The 16239-nt window shown below is 38.2% G+C and overlaps 1 protein-coding gene across 1 annotated transcript in view; it reads left to right on the top strand.

Moving 5' to 3' along the window:
• The window catches only part of GSK3B (glycogen synthase kinase 3 beta), a 233731-nt gene that overhangs the window by 177135 nt on the left and 40357 nt on the right, over positions 1–16239 (top strand). The window contains exon 9 of the mRNA XM_062208662.1: positions 9922–10108. Coding sequence (XP_062064646.1) covers positions 9922–10108 — 187 coding nt within the window. The remainder of the gene's footprint in view (positions 1–9921; positions 10109–16239) is intronic.

Raw genomic sequence — 16239 nt, 5'->3', positions numbered from 1 at the left:
GCAGGGAGATGAATCATAAGTGGAGCAGCAGAGACTTAAATTGGCTTTCTAATATGGAATGCCAGTATTGCAAGAGGCTACTTAACCTGCTGCACCACAATGCCAGTCCTGGTGCTGCTAATGTTTTAAACAAGGACCACTATTGGGAGTGGGAGCATAAAGATCTCAGCATTGGTGTATGCTATAATACTTCAGAGAAGGAAAACCAGATGCAAAGCAAAATAAAGTGATACAAAAGTAGACTGAGAATTAAATAGAGTCATAGACTGACCAGAAGACAAAAGGAAGCTTAAATTCTGCAAGTGACAGGCTGTAAGATGAAGGGAAGATCTAGTTTACATCGCTGCTAGTTTTTATGCCTTAGCTTTTATCTCTCATTAATGTGGTGATTGTCTGCTTTACCCTTTCTCATGGTTCTTTTGAAAATATAGCTGTGATATAAATATAAAGAATTATTTTAGATCTAAATAAATGTGAAATTTCTACCTCCATGTAGTTCTCTGATTTGTCCTCGTCTGTCTCTACTACCCTAACCTTAGTTTAGACCATTATATCATAGTTTTATTTATTTGAAAGAGTTATAGAGAGAGGTAGAGACAGAGAGGGGTCTTCTATCCACTGGTTCACTCTCCAGATGACCACAACAGCCAGAGCTGAGCCAAGCCAAAACCAGGAGTCAGGAGCTCTCCCATGTGCTTGCAGAGGCCCAAGCACTTGGGCCAACTTATGCTGCTTTCCCAGGCACATTAGCAGGGAGCTGGGTTAAACATGGAACAGCCAGGACTCGAACTGGCACCCATATGGGATGCCGGCTCTGCAGCCTGGCGTTTTAACCTGCTGCACCACAGCACCAGCCACAAAATTAGCTTTCTTAAAAGCACATATGGTACTGTCACTGCTGTTTAAAATAAGCTGTACTTTGGAAATTTATATTCATTAAATAAAAGTTTAATTAAAAAAAAAAAAAACATCTAACCCAACATCCATAGCACTACACTTACCTCCTTGATTGTACTTCCAACAACACGGGCACAGGCATACTAACTTCCAATCCAGGTTCTTGTCTCACACACAGGTTAAAAAAAAAAAAAAATTATTCTCTTATTCCTCACAGCTTTTAGGAAAATTTGGCATAATATGGAAATGTTCGTCATATATCCTGATTTGTACTTACCCAGTGTAATTACCAATTATTTCCCACTTTACTCTCAAAAGTGTCCCAGTTTGGATGACAGATAATGCAGTCACTCTGTTCTTTGATCTTTCCTACTTTTGCTTGTCAGGAAAATGGCAATTTAGTTCTTCCTGATCTTAACTTTCCCTAAAGTATCTAGTTGCTTCAACCTAGTCTCTTTCCCAAATTACCCAGTTTCCATCATCGTGAAATGTTTATGTTAAGCAATGAATTTAAAAGTATAGTTCCAAGTTTAGGATAAATTAGGGATTTCTAAAATGGTTATATTATAGTAGATGTATGAGTGTTTACCCAGTTTTGAATAACTGATACTGTTACCCTTTCTAAAGGCCCCTGAACTCTTAGAATTATACTAGGGCTTTTTAATGTGTTAGTTGTGTATGGGAATGTTGTGCAGTTTGTGACTCACTGAAGGAACCACACAGTCATGCTTAATTTTCTGCCTGATTAAGACTGCCTTCTAATTGTCCCTCAGAGAAGCCACATTTATTTCTACTTTTTGCTAGCATCTTTTTTCTCCCACTTAGAATCCTCTTCTTTTTTTTTTTTTTAACCAACTCTTAACCTTCTTGAAGACTTGAAATCTCACTTCCGCCATAAGTATTTTCTCATTGTCCAAGTTCTCTGTGATTATTCCCACCACTTAACTCCTGTAACTCCAGTATGATCTACTACTAAGTCATACTTTGTTTTATAGCAGTTCTTAATTTCTATTTCATAATGATAATATGGATATGAATGACCTTAAATATCTGTTACCAAGTTTTTGGCATATGTAGTACTTTAATACTCAATAGGCATATGTCTGTAGGTTATAAGGGTCCATTGATTGTTGGACAATTTCCTAGCAAGCATTGTCCACAAAAATCAGTTTCTGTGTACTTAATTTCTTAGAACACTATCAATGTACTTCCATGTGAATGAACACTAGTATGTCTATCTGGGTAACACAGTAAAGAGAGTTCTGAGGTCATTTTTGCTATCAAAATGGTAATTTCAATTTGAAGAAGTTATTATTCTCTGTGCTAAACCCAAAAACCTTCCTATCCTTCCTTCTTTTTGAGACTTTATTCATAATCTTAACTCTTTTTTTTTCCTCTCAATGCAAGATTTTTCAGAACTGATAAACTCACATATTCCAAATATTATTCAGCATTTTACCAGGAATGCCTTCAGAGAGACCCAGAAAACACAAAACAAAAACTGCTGCCTCATTGTTCTGGTCTATCTACCTTTTCTGGTCTCTCATTTTATTAACTCAAATTTCAGAAAACATAAAACCATATTGGGGGGGTTGGGGGGGCAGTGCTGTGGCTTAGTGAGTAAAGCCGCCACCTGCAGTGCCAGCATTGCGTATTGAGTCCTGGCCTCTCCACTTCGATCCAGCTCTCTGCTATGGCCTGGATATGAATGACCTTAAATATCTGTTACCTGGGAAGGCAGTGGAAGATGGCCCAAGTCCTTGGGCTCTTGCACCCGCGTGGGAGACCCAGAGGAGGCTCCTGGCTCCTGGTTTAGGATCAGCACAGCTTTGGCCATTGCAGCCATTTGGGGAGTGAAGCAGCAGATGGAAGACCTCTCTCTCTGCCTCTGCCTGTCTGTAATTCTGCCTTTCAAATAAATAAATAAATCTTTAAAAAAATATTGGGGATTTCTGTTAGCTCCTAAGATCACACTTTGTCTATTTTATTCTGTTACTTACAGTAAGTCAGGCTTTATATTATTCAACTCCCTCTCCCCTGAACACTACTGATCCATCATTACTTATCTCGTTTGTATATACATACTATCTGCTCTCCTGAAATTTTTACCCTCATATTTTTAGAATAATCAATTCTCTTTTTCTAATTTCCATTTTTCCATGTGAATTGACTTTTCTTTTTATGCTGCCCAAAGAAGCCTTTTATTTAAGGAATGGAAACTTCATGCATTTCATAAGTACAACTTTAGAAAATAGTGATTCTTCTTACCATACTTGCCCTCCACCCCTCCTCCTCCCTCTCCCATTCCTAGTCCCATTCTCCACTAATATCCATTTTCAATTAACTTTATTCACAGAAGACCAACTCTATACTAAATAAAGAATTCAACAATATATTCAATTTCTTTGATGGAAACTGTACACATTAAAATCCAGCTCCTGGGGCCAGCAATGTGACACAGTGGGTTAAGCTGCTGCATGTGACACCATCATCTCATATGGGTTCATCTCATACTGGTTCAAGTACCAGCTGTTCCACTTTCCATCCAGCTCCTTGCCAATGCACCTGGGAAAAACAGCAGAGGATGGCCCTTGCTTGGGCTCCTGCCACCCATGTGGGAGACCTGTATGGAGGTTCAAGGCTCCTGGCCTTGCCCACCCCCAACTATTGCAGCCATTTGCATGGATGGAAGGTCTCCCTCTGTCGCTGTCTCTGCGACTCTGCCTTTCAAATAAATAAATAAATCTTTAAAAAAAAAAAAAATCCAGCTTCTAGGGTGACTAATCCATATGTGAAAGGAATAATGTAAAAAAGGAAGAATACTAAGTCATGAGTTTAAAAAACGCTTGTAGAGGGGCAGTGGATGGAATTGAGGTGAAAGACAAAAGAAGATAGCATCTATTTTTAATTTATAATTTCTTCTTTATATCCTGTATCTTCTGTGTAACCAGTACTTGCTGAGTATTATAAAGAATGCAAAAGGAAGTAAATTTATAGTCCTTGTCTGTGAAAAATTTACAGTTGAAAAGTTCAGTTGACACAAATATTAAATAATGTCAGGTAATATATGGGTATAACTATACATGTATACTTGATTGTGTACTGTAAGTCTCAAGAGGTGTTCCACGTGCTGTAGGTCTTATGAGGCATACCATTAGTGAAAGTGGTGAAGGAAAAAATGAAATTATCTTTCAAGATGATAGACATAGGCTATTGAAGGAGAATTAGGATTTGCTCAGGTGTGAAAAAGATTAGTAATTGTTGAAGCCTAGGTGAAGCTTTCAGGATGGGGAGGTATAGATGAAAAGGAAATATTCGTATATTTTTCGGAAGACCAGCCTCACTACAGTAACTATTTTGTGAACAATGAAAGATTAAATTGGGGTAAGTGTACATTTGGGTAAATCATACTTCTTTGTGGGCCCATTGTTCTGTTTCATCAATGAATGATATTGGAGGGAGAAATTTCATTTCATAGTAAATGCTGTTATCTACTCATGTGAATACTTCACAAATATATAGAAAAATAGAATTAAGGATAAGCTTATTTTGGTGCAGAAAATATAAAATCAGTACATATAAGTCATCTTCAGAAAGTTCATCGGAAATGTATTTATGAAAAATTAAGCATGTTTTTCAAAAATTATTTGCACCAAAATAAACTGCTCTTTTAATTCCATTTTGCATGAACTTTTTGGAGTGCCCTTGTGTATGATTTTTCTTACATGCAGTATACCTCAGAAAAACTCAGCCTTTTCATTAGTGCAAGTGAAATTCACAAATACTAGATCTGTCATAGCTAAGGAAAGGGTTGTTGATATTTCTTATGCTCAACCTACTTTGCCTGAATTTAGGAACTGACTAGAGAAAATCTACTGAAATCTACTCAGTGGATTTGAGCTGTATTTTTGCATACGCTATTTAGATGCTAACCTCAAAGCTCATAGACTCTGGAAGTTGACTTAGCCTATGGTAATCATTTTTGACAGCTTTTAGAATGAATTAGATTACCTTGCATGTCAGTACATCGTTAGATCGATGTTTAAAAGCTTCACCAAGGAATGTTTTAAAACATAGTGTACACTGAGTATTGAACTATGTGCTACATGTAAGTGCTTACGGAGACTCAATGTCTTATTTAGCCAACATCATCAGCTTTTCAACAGAGCCATGGCATTGTTTCATGTTTAACCATGTATTTAGGTTTATAAATTGCAAATAAATGATTACTAGAATACCTGAGAGCCAGTATTGATGTTGCTCTCTAGAGTACTCATGGTTTGTCAGGTTTTAAAACTGAGCTTATGTTTTGTATATGTCTGAAAAACACTGCTAATGTTGCACATCTATCATACTGAAAACTGGCAAGGAATAACTGGAACAGGCCCATTATTTGTTCTGTTTCATTAGATCAATTACTATGCATGGCCATTAAAAAATGGACATTTTTTTTGTATTGCCCTGGTTGGCTACTTAATACAGTAGAGTTGCTGCAAGCTGATGCTGTGAGAAGTGTGATTGTTTATAAGTGTCCATTTTAAAGGACTTGAGAGTCAGTCATAACAGTTAGCTCCAGGTTGAAATTTGATGGTCTAAGTCTACTCTAGGACATGTAGAGGGAAAATTGCTTGTTGTTTTTGTTTTCCAAATGCAAGCTTGTTTTGAATAACTCTTCACTTAAGGATTTGGTTGCATTTGTTCAATACCACAGAGACTTTCTTTTTGAAAAACTAAATTATCTCCATTAGTTGCTTCTATGAACTAGTATGTGTGATGATAGTCGTGACTCGTTTCAATTTAAGAAAATGAGTTGCTGCATAGGTGAGGTAGTATTCGAATCACTTTAAAAGTTCATGTCAGTGTTTTGGTTCTTTTCAATTTTTCCTTTTTCTTTCTTTTTTCTTTTGTTTTGTTCAATTCTGTTCCGTTTTGTTTTGTTTTGTTTTTATTTATTTACTTAGTTTTTAAAGGGGCGTTTGGGAATCTCCATGGCCTTGCTGCATACTTGGCTGGCCATATTTAGTCTGCGTACTAATTGTTAGTTGGCCCAGTTGAGTCTTACTTTGTGCTCTCAGTTCTTTTAGTCTGGCTTTCTATTTTTGTCTACCTGGTTGTGTTTTGAGATTTTTATTCTTATGGGCCGGATTTTAATCCGTGTACTAAATTTTAGTCTGCAGACTAAAAGTAATCCGCGGATTATTTATTTTTGCAAAATATTTAATTCCCCCACTGGAAACTATCCTAAAAGAATGTTAAATTCTCCTAGAATAGTCAAGGGAGTTCACAGCTACTGGTGAGTTCTGCCATTTTTTGTTCTCAATACCTAGACATAATAGACCCTACCACCTCCCTTGCTTATTTGGCTCCGTTGTGCCTAGGTGTTGGTATACATTACTATGCATGTCACCTGTAACTGTGACTGTCCCTTAGTTGTATTGTTCATTGTATATATTTTTGTTTAGCTTTTGGTGGGTGAATTGGGCATATTTGCAGATGGAACTGTGTTGAATTTGTAGTGCTCAAAGATGTAGAATTATATTTTCAATGAGTTTTTCCAAAAAAGAGTGTTCTATATTTATTTTTCCTAAGTAATGGGTGCAAGGGTATGAGGAGGCAATGCCCACAATAGACAAAGTAAGTTTATACCCGCACTCCTGAGGTGATATGTCAATTTCCTGAAGAGTTCTAAGATAAAGAGAATGTCAGCAATTGAACATCTTTTAGCAGGGAAGTCAATCCAAAATGAAGAATAATCCGCGGTGGCCTGATCCTTCTTAGCTCGCACAAATTGAAAATATCTGGCTTAAAATCTGTAGTAATATAGATTAACTATATATATTACTTTCCTCTCATCACTAATAATTTAGCAAAAAATGTTTATACTGTATAACTGGAACACATTAACAAAAATTAGCATATTGAGAACTTAAACCTTTAAAAGCAAGCAAATGTGCCCCCTCCCAGCCATATCTATGGATGATGAATCCAGGTCATAGAAGACCACTTTACTTTGGGAACTTTACTTCTAGATTTCATTTTGATTTAACTTTTTTTGGTTTTGTATTTTTTTAATAAACACACTGGCATTGGAACATAATAAATTAAAATTAAAAATGTTTCTTTACTGTGCCTCACCATTGCACAATCAAAAATTTTTTGGCATACACTGTGGTGAAATAATTTTTAAAACTTGGACTTGCTACTGTGGAGACTGATGTTTAAAGTTTATAACTGTATAAACATTTCTATGTCCCCCCCACACCATGGATTTCTTATAACATTGGATATATTTTTCCTTGCTGTACTATTCTCTTTTGGATTGACTTCCCCTGTTTGGATTATTTCACTGAATTATCATCTTTAGGATTCGTCAGGAACAGGACGTTTCACCTCAGGAGTGCGGGTATGTACTTAATTTTTTCTTTCCCAAAATTTCAGGGCAGGTCTATAAAACTCGGGGGAAAAAATTTTCTGAAATGCTGAACAATTGTTCATTGTTGAAATGTAGTACTAAAAACATCTTAGGTACCTGTGATTTCTGTTTTCATTCCTTGTGTGGAACAGGTTTTGCTTATGGTATGTTTAGATTGTCAGTCTCCCAGGTGATTCATTCATAAATATCTAGACTGAAGTTTAGGAATTATAGGCTTTTAACATTATTCTTACCAGAATAAATATTGATGAAGATTCATGAAACCAGATTCTGGGTGTTAAGCAGTTTCAATGAGTGAGGAATGTCATGGCAGCCAAAACTTCTTAATCAAAAGCCAAATTTCAGTAGTTCTTAGTTTCTGGTTTAGACATAAAGGTATTTCTACTTTGGCCTGTAATATTGTAAATTGCATTCTACCACACCCTGTATTATGGTCAGAAATCTAAACTCTGGGAGATACTGGGTTTTGACCCCACATAATTTTCCACTTAACCTTTGTCCACAGAATACTGAACCAAGGCTTTTCTCATCAAGAATCTCTCAAAGGGTTTAAAGTAACAGCGGATACTTTTTGTAAAGGCAGGTTAAATCTTGATTTTTTTTTTTTAATGTAGGCTCTTGAAATGAATTTTTTTTATTGTTTTTAACTCTGATTCCATGAGTTAAGATCTCTGACAAAATAAGCTAATATATGTCTTAGTACCAATATGGATGGTCACTTATAGCTAAAAAAATACCAAAAAGATATAGATGACTTTTAAGAGAAAAAAATCAGAAATAAGCTTACAGCACTGGTTTATTAAAATCTTTAACACAAAGTCTTTATAAATATAACATGAAATTTTTCAATTTGAAGTAACTAACCATTCAGATATCCTACAGTTGAACATTGGCAAGACTTTATTTTTACCTTTGGTACTACTTTTAATTCTGCTTATGTGATACCATATTGGTGCAAAAGCATTTTTGCTAGCTAGCAAAATAAATCCATATCAAAAAGATGCAAACTGGCCTCAGGGATAAAATATGTCAGTAGTGTGTAATATTTTTGTGACAACTTTTCTGGGTTTTTTCACTGATTTATATTCTTTTTGCATTCTGGATTTGATTGTGGACCTTGGGAGCAAGAGAAGGGAAAAATGACCAAGGACAGCGGAAGAGCTAAATATTTCAAGTAATACAAAAAGTTTGCTTGACTGAAATAAGCCAGCGTATTTAAAAATATCAAAATAAGGCAGGTTTTGCCCTCACAGTGGCTTTCTAACATAGCCAATAAATTGAGGCCTTCTAAGGTTCTGAAATAAATTCCCAAAATGCTACTGTCTCCATTTTCAGAAAATATATTTTACAGTAATAGAATATATGTAAAAGTAGAATACAATAAAGGGCATTTTCATTGTAGAAAGTGCTTATATAAAGGCTTTTGAAGCTCTAATGAACTCTGTAGTTATAATTAGTTCTCTTATCTTCAGTCAGCTTAAGCAACTAGTCAGATATTACAGAGCCATTCTCATTAGGAAACCTAACCTCCCAGGCTCCACCATGCCTTGTCACAGTCTGCATGTCCTTTCCTTGCTGGTGAGTCTACTTCCCTCATTTCCTTACACATGTCTGCTTCTCTTTATGTCTGTCTACCTCCACCACCCCACCTTTTATTTGGTTATATGTTCTTCCTATCAAGGGACTGTATGTTTTCTTTTTCTTTAGTTTCAAAGGCTTTTTGTTCATCTATTTTTTGATGATTTCTGATTCTTTCCCTCTGGTTCTATTCTTTAGCCATAATTTCGAATGAAGTATGTTTTGTGGTTTTATATATTGACAAGTATTAACACGTAAATGAATATAAAGCTATGTATTCCTTTAAGAATATTAATTATATTTTATTTCAATATAGCCTTCAGTTGACTTTTTCTGTGATTTAATGGCTCTTAATGAAAACTACCTTTTTCTCTCCCTGATTAAAATTCTAGTACCATCATTCTAATGAAAATAATCTGGCCACATTCATGATAATAGTTGCTTCAGAAAACAATGTCAGACATTTTGTCAAATTCTCATACTAAAGAATTTGTACAAATTAAGATAGGTTCTGCTTATTGAGAAGAAAATACCACCTCATTAGCATTTATCAATTTAGAATGACAGTTTTTTTCTTTTTTTTCTGATTGCTGAATTTGAATAGTTCCATCCATTATCAATAATTGTTCTGCTAAAAATAATGCAAAAGAGGCAATTTTTTATTTACTACCACAGCTGTCAAACTTTAAAATTTTTTCTACTCTCCTAGTTGTGCTTGCCTCCAGAACCCAGCCTTTCTCATATGCCTGTCATATTTTGTATGCATGTTTGATTGTCCTGCTTCATGACTAGCATATATAGACCACTCACTGAGCTTTTCTCATATAGTCTCTAACTAGCAGTTCACCCCAGTGTGGTGAGTCATAAGCAGTTAACTCTTTTCATTCTGGAAGATTCCTTTCCCAAATGTAACCATGTTTTTGTACATGGTGGGAATTAACTAAATACTGAGTTATTTACATACGTTCTTATAATAAAACACTAATTGTTCCTTCCTTTATTTTGTACTACAGGTCTTCCGACCCCGAACTCCACCAGAGGCAATTGCACTGTGTAGTCGTCTGCTGGAGTACACACCAACTGCCCGACTGACACCACTGGAAGCTTGTGCACATTCATTTTTTGATGAATTACGGGACCCAAATGTCAAACTACCAAATGGGCGAGACACACCTGCACTCTTCAACTTCACCACTCAAGGTAATTCCAAACACTTTGTTCTTTTATTTTTTTTTTATTTTATTTTACTTACTTTTTTGACAGGCAGAGTTAGACAGTGAGAGAGAGAGACAGAGAGAAAGGTCTTCCGTCTGTTGGTTCACCCCCCAAATGGCCATTATGGCAGATGCACTGAGCTGATCTGAAGCCAGGGGTCAGGTGCTTCCTCCTGGTCTCCCATGTGGGTGCAGGGCCCAAAGACTTGAGCCATCCTCCACTGCCCTCCCGGGCCACAGCAGAGAGCTGGACTGGAAATGGAGCAACCAGGACAGAACCGGCACCCCAACCGGGACTAGAACCCGGTGTGCCGGCGCTGCAGGCAGAGGATTAGCCTAGTGAGCCATGGCGCCGGCCAACACTTTGTTCTTTTACCATTTCTGTAAAAGTTACTAGGTGCAAAACGAAATTCCATTAAAATCTATGGAGGAAAATATTGGACATAGTAAGTATTCATGGATGTAGGAAGCTTCCTCTCTAAATTATCAGACCACTACTCACATGGTGTTCAGAAAACAGTGGCAAGTAAAATTTTTTCTAATAGGCATAGCTTCTTTAGTTTTGATAGATTATAAAATCACAAAGATTTCACTGAGTGGTATTTACCACTAGTAACACTAATAATTTAAATTTTAACTGTTGAGTTTGAATTTTTTATTTACTTCCATTTCATTTGAAAGGCAGAGAGAAAGACAGAATATCTTCCATCTGCAGATTCATTCCCCAAATGCCCACAACAGCTAAGGTTGGGCCAGGATGAAGCTAGGAATTGAGAACTCCATCCATGTCACCCATGTGGGTGGCAGGGACCCAAGTACTTGGGGCATCATCTGCCTTCCCAAATGCATTAGTGGGAAGCTGATTGAAAGTGGGAGGACCAGGACTCAAACTATGCACTCTGGTATAGTGTCCCAAGTGGTGATTGAACTACTGCTCCAAACATCTGCCTCTGTATCAAGTTTTTTAAAACCTGAGAATGAAAGTGGTGGTTTTAATGACTTATATTGAGTTATCTTACACACAGGAGGAAAACTATAAATCAGTTCTAACTATTTCACAGGGGATATATACAGAGAAATCCCTCTGGGACTTGGTACCATTGCTACTGCTGAGAAAAGATTTTAAAAAAAAATAGAGTTTTCTGCATTCATTGATGGTTTCTCAAAGATTTAGTGATACTCATTTCCACACCACTTCTCTGTTCTCATTTCCTTTCTCTTTGAATAAAATCCTAAGTGATTTGTTCAGTCAGTCACAACAGCCTTTGATGATGTGATTATCTTCTTAAACTGACTGTAAGAAGTGTACAATTCAGGACAGATAAAAGAAATTGATATATTAGTTGATTGGTAAACTTAGACTAGATGGAAAACGTTCTGTCTCCAAGAAAGCAATGCATTTCCTTTCAACTGAGGTGAATGTTTTCTCCATACTTAAATTTTTCTAAAATTTAGTAGAGACATGAATGACACAGTTTATGTGAAAGATCTGAGTTGATAATAAAATAAATTTGAATAGCTTAGTTAACTATAAATTTTTTAAAGATTTTTATTTATTTATTTATTTGAAAGTCAGAATTACACAGAGAGAGAAGGAGAGGCAGAGAGAAGTCTTCCGCGGTCCACTGGTTCACTCCCCAATAGACCGCAATGGCTGGAGCTGTGCTGCTCTGAAGCCAGGAGCTTCTTCTGGGTCCCCCATGAAGGTGTAGGGGCCTGAGGACTTGGGCCATCTTTTGCTTTCCCAGGCCACAGCAGAGAGCTGGATCTGGATTGGAAGTGAAGCAGCCAGGACTTGAATTGGCGCCCATATGGGATGTGGGCACTGTAGGTGGCAGCTTTACCCACTACACCACAGTGCCAGTCCCAGTTGACTATAAACTAATTATCAATATTATATAACCATTATCAATGCTGATGTTATCTACCTTTTTGAAAAATTCCAGAAACCCTGAGACCATTAATTTTATTTAAAGATGATCAGAAACCTTTTTGAATATTGTTTTGAGTAGTATTTACACCATTTTAAGAATATTAGTGAGGTGCCAGCACTGTGGCATAGTGAGTTAAGCCACAACCTGCAGTGCAGCTTCCCATATGGGTGCCAGTTCGAGTCCCGGCTGCTCCACTTCTGATGCAGCTACCTGCTAATGTGCCTGGGAAGGCTTTGGAAAATGGCCCAAATACTTGGGCCCCTGCACCCACATGGAAGACCCTGAAGAGGCTCCTGGATCCTGGATTCAGATCACCTCAGCTCTTGCCATTGTGGCCATTTGGGGAGTGAGCCAGCAAATGGAAGATCTCTCTCTAACTCTCTCTCTCTCTAATTCTACCTTTCAAATAAAATAAATAAATCTTTAAAAAAACAAAAAGAATATTAGTGAATAGTGGGTAGAGTATTCAGAGAAGCAGAATTAATGTAGAGCCTGGAAAGGGGAAGACTTAAGGCACTCCTTGATAAATGTCTAAAAATACTTCAAGACTATCTCATAGGATGGCCCAAGTCCTTGGGCCCTGCACCCGCATGGGAGACCAGGAGAAGCACCTGGCTCCTGGCTTCGGATCAGTGAGATGCTCCGGCCACGGCGGCCATTGGAGGGTGAACCAACGGCAAAAAGGAAGACCTTTCTCTCTGTCTCTCTCTCTTTCACTATCCACTCTGCCTGTCAAAAAGAAAAAAAAAAAAAAAGACTATCTCATAAAGCAAGGAGTAAACATATGTTCTTTCGACAGATAGCAAACTTTTCAATAGTAGCAGCAAATTCCAGGGCTATTTGGATTTGGACTTAATATAAAGAGCTCAGTATCCAGCACAAATATGTACTGAATTTTTATTAATGAATCAGTGAAAAAAATTTTCAGTTAACAGTGTAACAACTTGTTTTCAAAGTATTCCTTTCTGTACCTGGAAGTATTCAGGGGAAGTCTGGATATTGCCAAAAATTGTTTGTCGGGTTACTCATATATGGCAAAAGTTTCTTTCTTTCTTTTTTTTTTTTTTTTAAGATGTATTTATTCAAAAGAATTACAGACAGATGGGGAGAGAGAGAAAGAAGCCTTCCGTCAGTTGGTTCACTTCCCAAGTGGCTGGAGTGGTCAGGGATGAGCCAGACCAAAGCCGGAAGCTTCATTGGGGTCTCCCACATGGGTGACAGGGCCCCAAGCGCTTAGGCCATGTCTGCTGTGTTTCTGAGGTCATTAGCCTAGAGTTGGATCAGAAGCAGAGCAGCTGGGATGTGAATCAGCGCCCATGTCGGGTACCAGCATTGCAGACGGCAGCTTTACCTGCTACGCCACAATGCCGGCCCCCAGTTTGGCAGAGGGTTAAACTGCATGACTCTGTCACCATTTTTCAAAGCAAAACATCTGTGAATCCATGTTATATATTTTAGGCTGTGCTGAGAAAATAAATTTTATTTTTAATTCTTATTGCTTTGGTTTTAATTAAGAGTGATACATGTAGAGTGAGAAAAATGTTGAGAATACAAAAGAAGTATTGAGAAAATTAAAATCATAATTCCAAAATAAGCCCTCTTAGCATTTAGAATAATTGCTTTTCAGCATTTTATACAGTATAGACTTTTTCAAAATCTCCTTTTTAAAAGAGATTGTTTATTTGAAAGGCAAAGTGACAGAAAGAGAGAAGTCTTCCATCCACTGGTTCACTCCCCAGATAACCATAGTAGCTGGGCCAGGGCCATGCCAAATTCAGGAGCCAGGAACTCTGTCCAGATCTCCTATGTAGGTGGTAGAGGTTCTCATATTTGAGCCATCATCTGCCTCTCCCAGAGGCAATAGCAGGGAGCTGGATCAGAAAGTAAAGCAGCTGCAACTTGAACTGGTGCTCTGAAATGGTATGCCAGCGCCGCAAGCACACTGTGACATAAGTACTGGCCCCAAAATCTCTTTTCTAACACATACACTGATAATCATTGAATATAAAATGATTCCTATTTTTCTATTAAGATTGTGAAGTTATATATTATACAAAATTAATTTGGAATCTTGCTATTTTGCATCTCAAATTTCATAAAACAATTTTATTCAAGCTCTTCATATGCATCCTGTATATATATATCTTTATAATCAATAGAACTACTTTTTGAACCTTCTATCATAATTTCTTAGGTTATACAACTTTAATTTTTGATATGGAGCACTTTGAATTTAAGGATTCCATTGAAAAATAAATAAGCACCCACTTACATAATAACAAGTTTCATTTTCTTTTGTACTATAGATATATGTTTATTAACTACACAGTATAACTGTTTTGGGATTGCTTTTTAAGTGGTCTCTATGGGGCTGGCGCTCTGGCATAGTGGTCTAAGCCTCTGCCTTCAGCAGTGTCATCCCATATGAGCACTGGTTCTAGTCCCGGCTGCTCCTCTTCTGATTTGGCTCTCTGCTTATTGCCTGGGCAAGCAGTAGAAGATGGCCCAAGTGCTTGGGTCCCTGTACCTGCATGGGAGACCTACTTCTGGCTGCTTGCTTTGGATCAGCCCAGACCTGTTTGATGCAGCCATTTGGGGAATGAACCAGCGCATGGAAGACCTCTCTCTCCCTCTCTCCCTCTCTCCCTCCCTCCCTCCCTCTCTCTCTCTCTCTCTCTCTCCCTCTCTCCCTCTCTCCCTCTCTCCCTCTCTCCCTCTCTCTTTCTCCATCTCAAATAAAAAGAAAAAAAATCTTTAAAGTGGTCTCTAAAAGGCTATGCAGCAATATTAACTATTAAGAAAACCCCTTGTCAGGCGGGGGTCCTGGGAAAACCTCAAATACAATGTGATACTAGTGATGAATAGATTTTGCAGAATACTTCCTGTATTCTTTTTTTTTTTTTTTTTTTTTGTGACAGGCAGAGTTAGACAGTGAGAGAGAGAGACAGAGAGAAAGGTCTTCCTTTTTTTCCCGTTGGTTCACCCTCCAAATGGCCGCTATGGCTGGCGTACTGCGCCGATCCGAAGCCAGGAGCCAGGTGCTTCCTCCTGGTCTCCCATGCAGGTGCAGGGCCCAAGCACTTGGGCCATCCTCCACTGCCTTCCTGGGCCACAGCAGAGAGCTGGACTGGAAGAGGAGCAACCAGGACAGGACTGGCGCCCCAACCAGGACTAGAACCCCGGGTGCCGGCGCCGCAGGCAGAGGATTAGCCAAGTGAGCCACGGCACCTGAAACATATCCTATAATGTGTGTGTACATCTGTATGTGATGACCAAAAATGAGATACTTGGGGCCAGTGTTATGCAGCAGTGGGCTAAGCATGCCAGCGTCCAGTAATTGAGTGCCAGTTTAAGTCTTGGCTACTCCACTTCCAGTCCAGCTTCCTGCTAATGCACCTGGAAGGCAGTGGAAGATGGTCTAAGTGCTGGGGCCTCTGGAACCCATGGTGGATACACACACGGAATTCCTGGCTCCTGCCTTCATCCTGGCTCAGCCTTGACTGTTGGAGCCATTAGGGGAGTAATATCTCTCTATGTTAGTCTCTCTCTTTTTTTTCTCTCTCACTCTCTCTGAAAGTATAAAATAATAATAAAAATTGAAGTGAAATCTACTTAAGATTAATCATATTAATGTAAACAATTGAGTGGAATTTAGTACATTCACACTGTTGTATAGCTACCACCTCTATCAAGTTCCCAAACATTTTTATTGCTCCTAAAGAAAACCCTGTTGCTGCTAAGAGGTGATTCCACATGCACCCTTCTTCCAACCCCTGTTAACCACCAATTTGTTTTCTGTCTCTGTGGCTGTTATATGTAATATGTAGCCTTTTGTGTCTGGCTTCTTTCACTTAGTGTGTTTTCAGTGTTCATCCATGTAGCACATTTCAGTACATTATTACTTTTTTAAAAAAGATTTATTTATTTATTTATTTGAAAGAGTTACACAGAAAGAGGAGAGGCAGAGAGATAGAGAGATCTTCCATCCGATGGTTTACTCCCCAGATGGCCGCAATGGCTGTAGCTGCACCGATCCAAAGCCAGGAGCCAGGAGCCTCCTCTGGGTCTCCCACGTGGGTGCAGGGGCCCAAGGATTTGGGCAGTCTTCTGCTTTCCCAGGCCATAGCAGAGAGCTGGATCGGAAGAGGAGCAGCCGGGACTAGGACTGGCGCCCATATGGGAT

Source organism: Lepus europaeus, chromosome 2 (assembly GCF_033115175.1).
Source record: "Lepus europaeus isolate LE1 chromosome 2, mLepTim1.pri, whole genome shotgun sequence".
Classification (NCBI taxonomy): domain Eukaryota; kingdom Metazoa; phylum Chordata; class Mammalia; order Lagomorpha; family Leporidae; genus Lepus; species Lepus europaeus.
The sequence above is the reverse complement of the archived record's forward strand: the minus strand, read 5'-3'. Positions and strand labels throughout refer to the sequence as shown.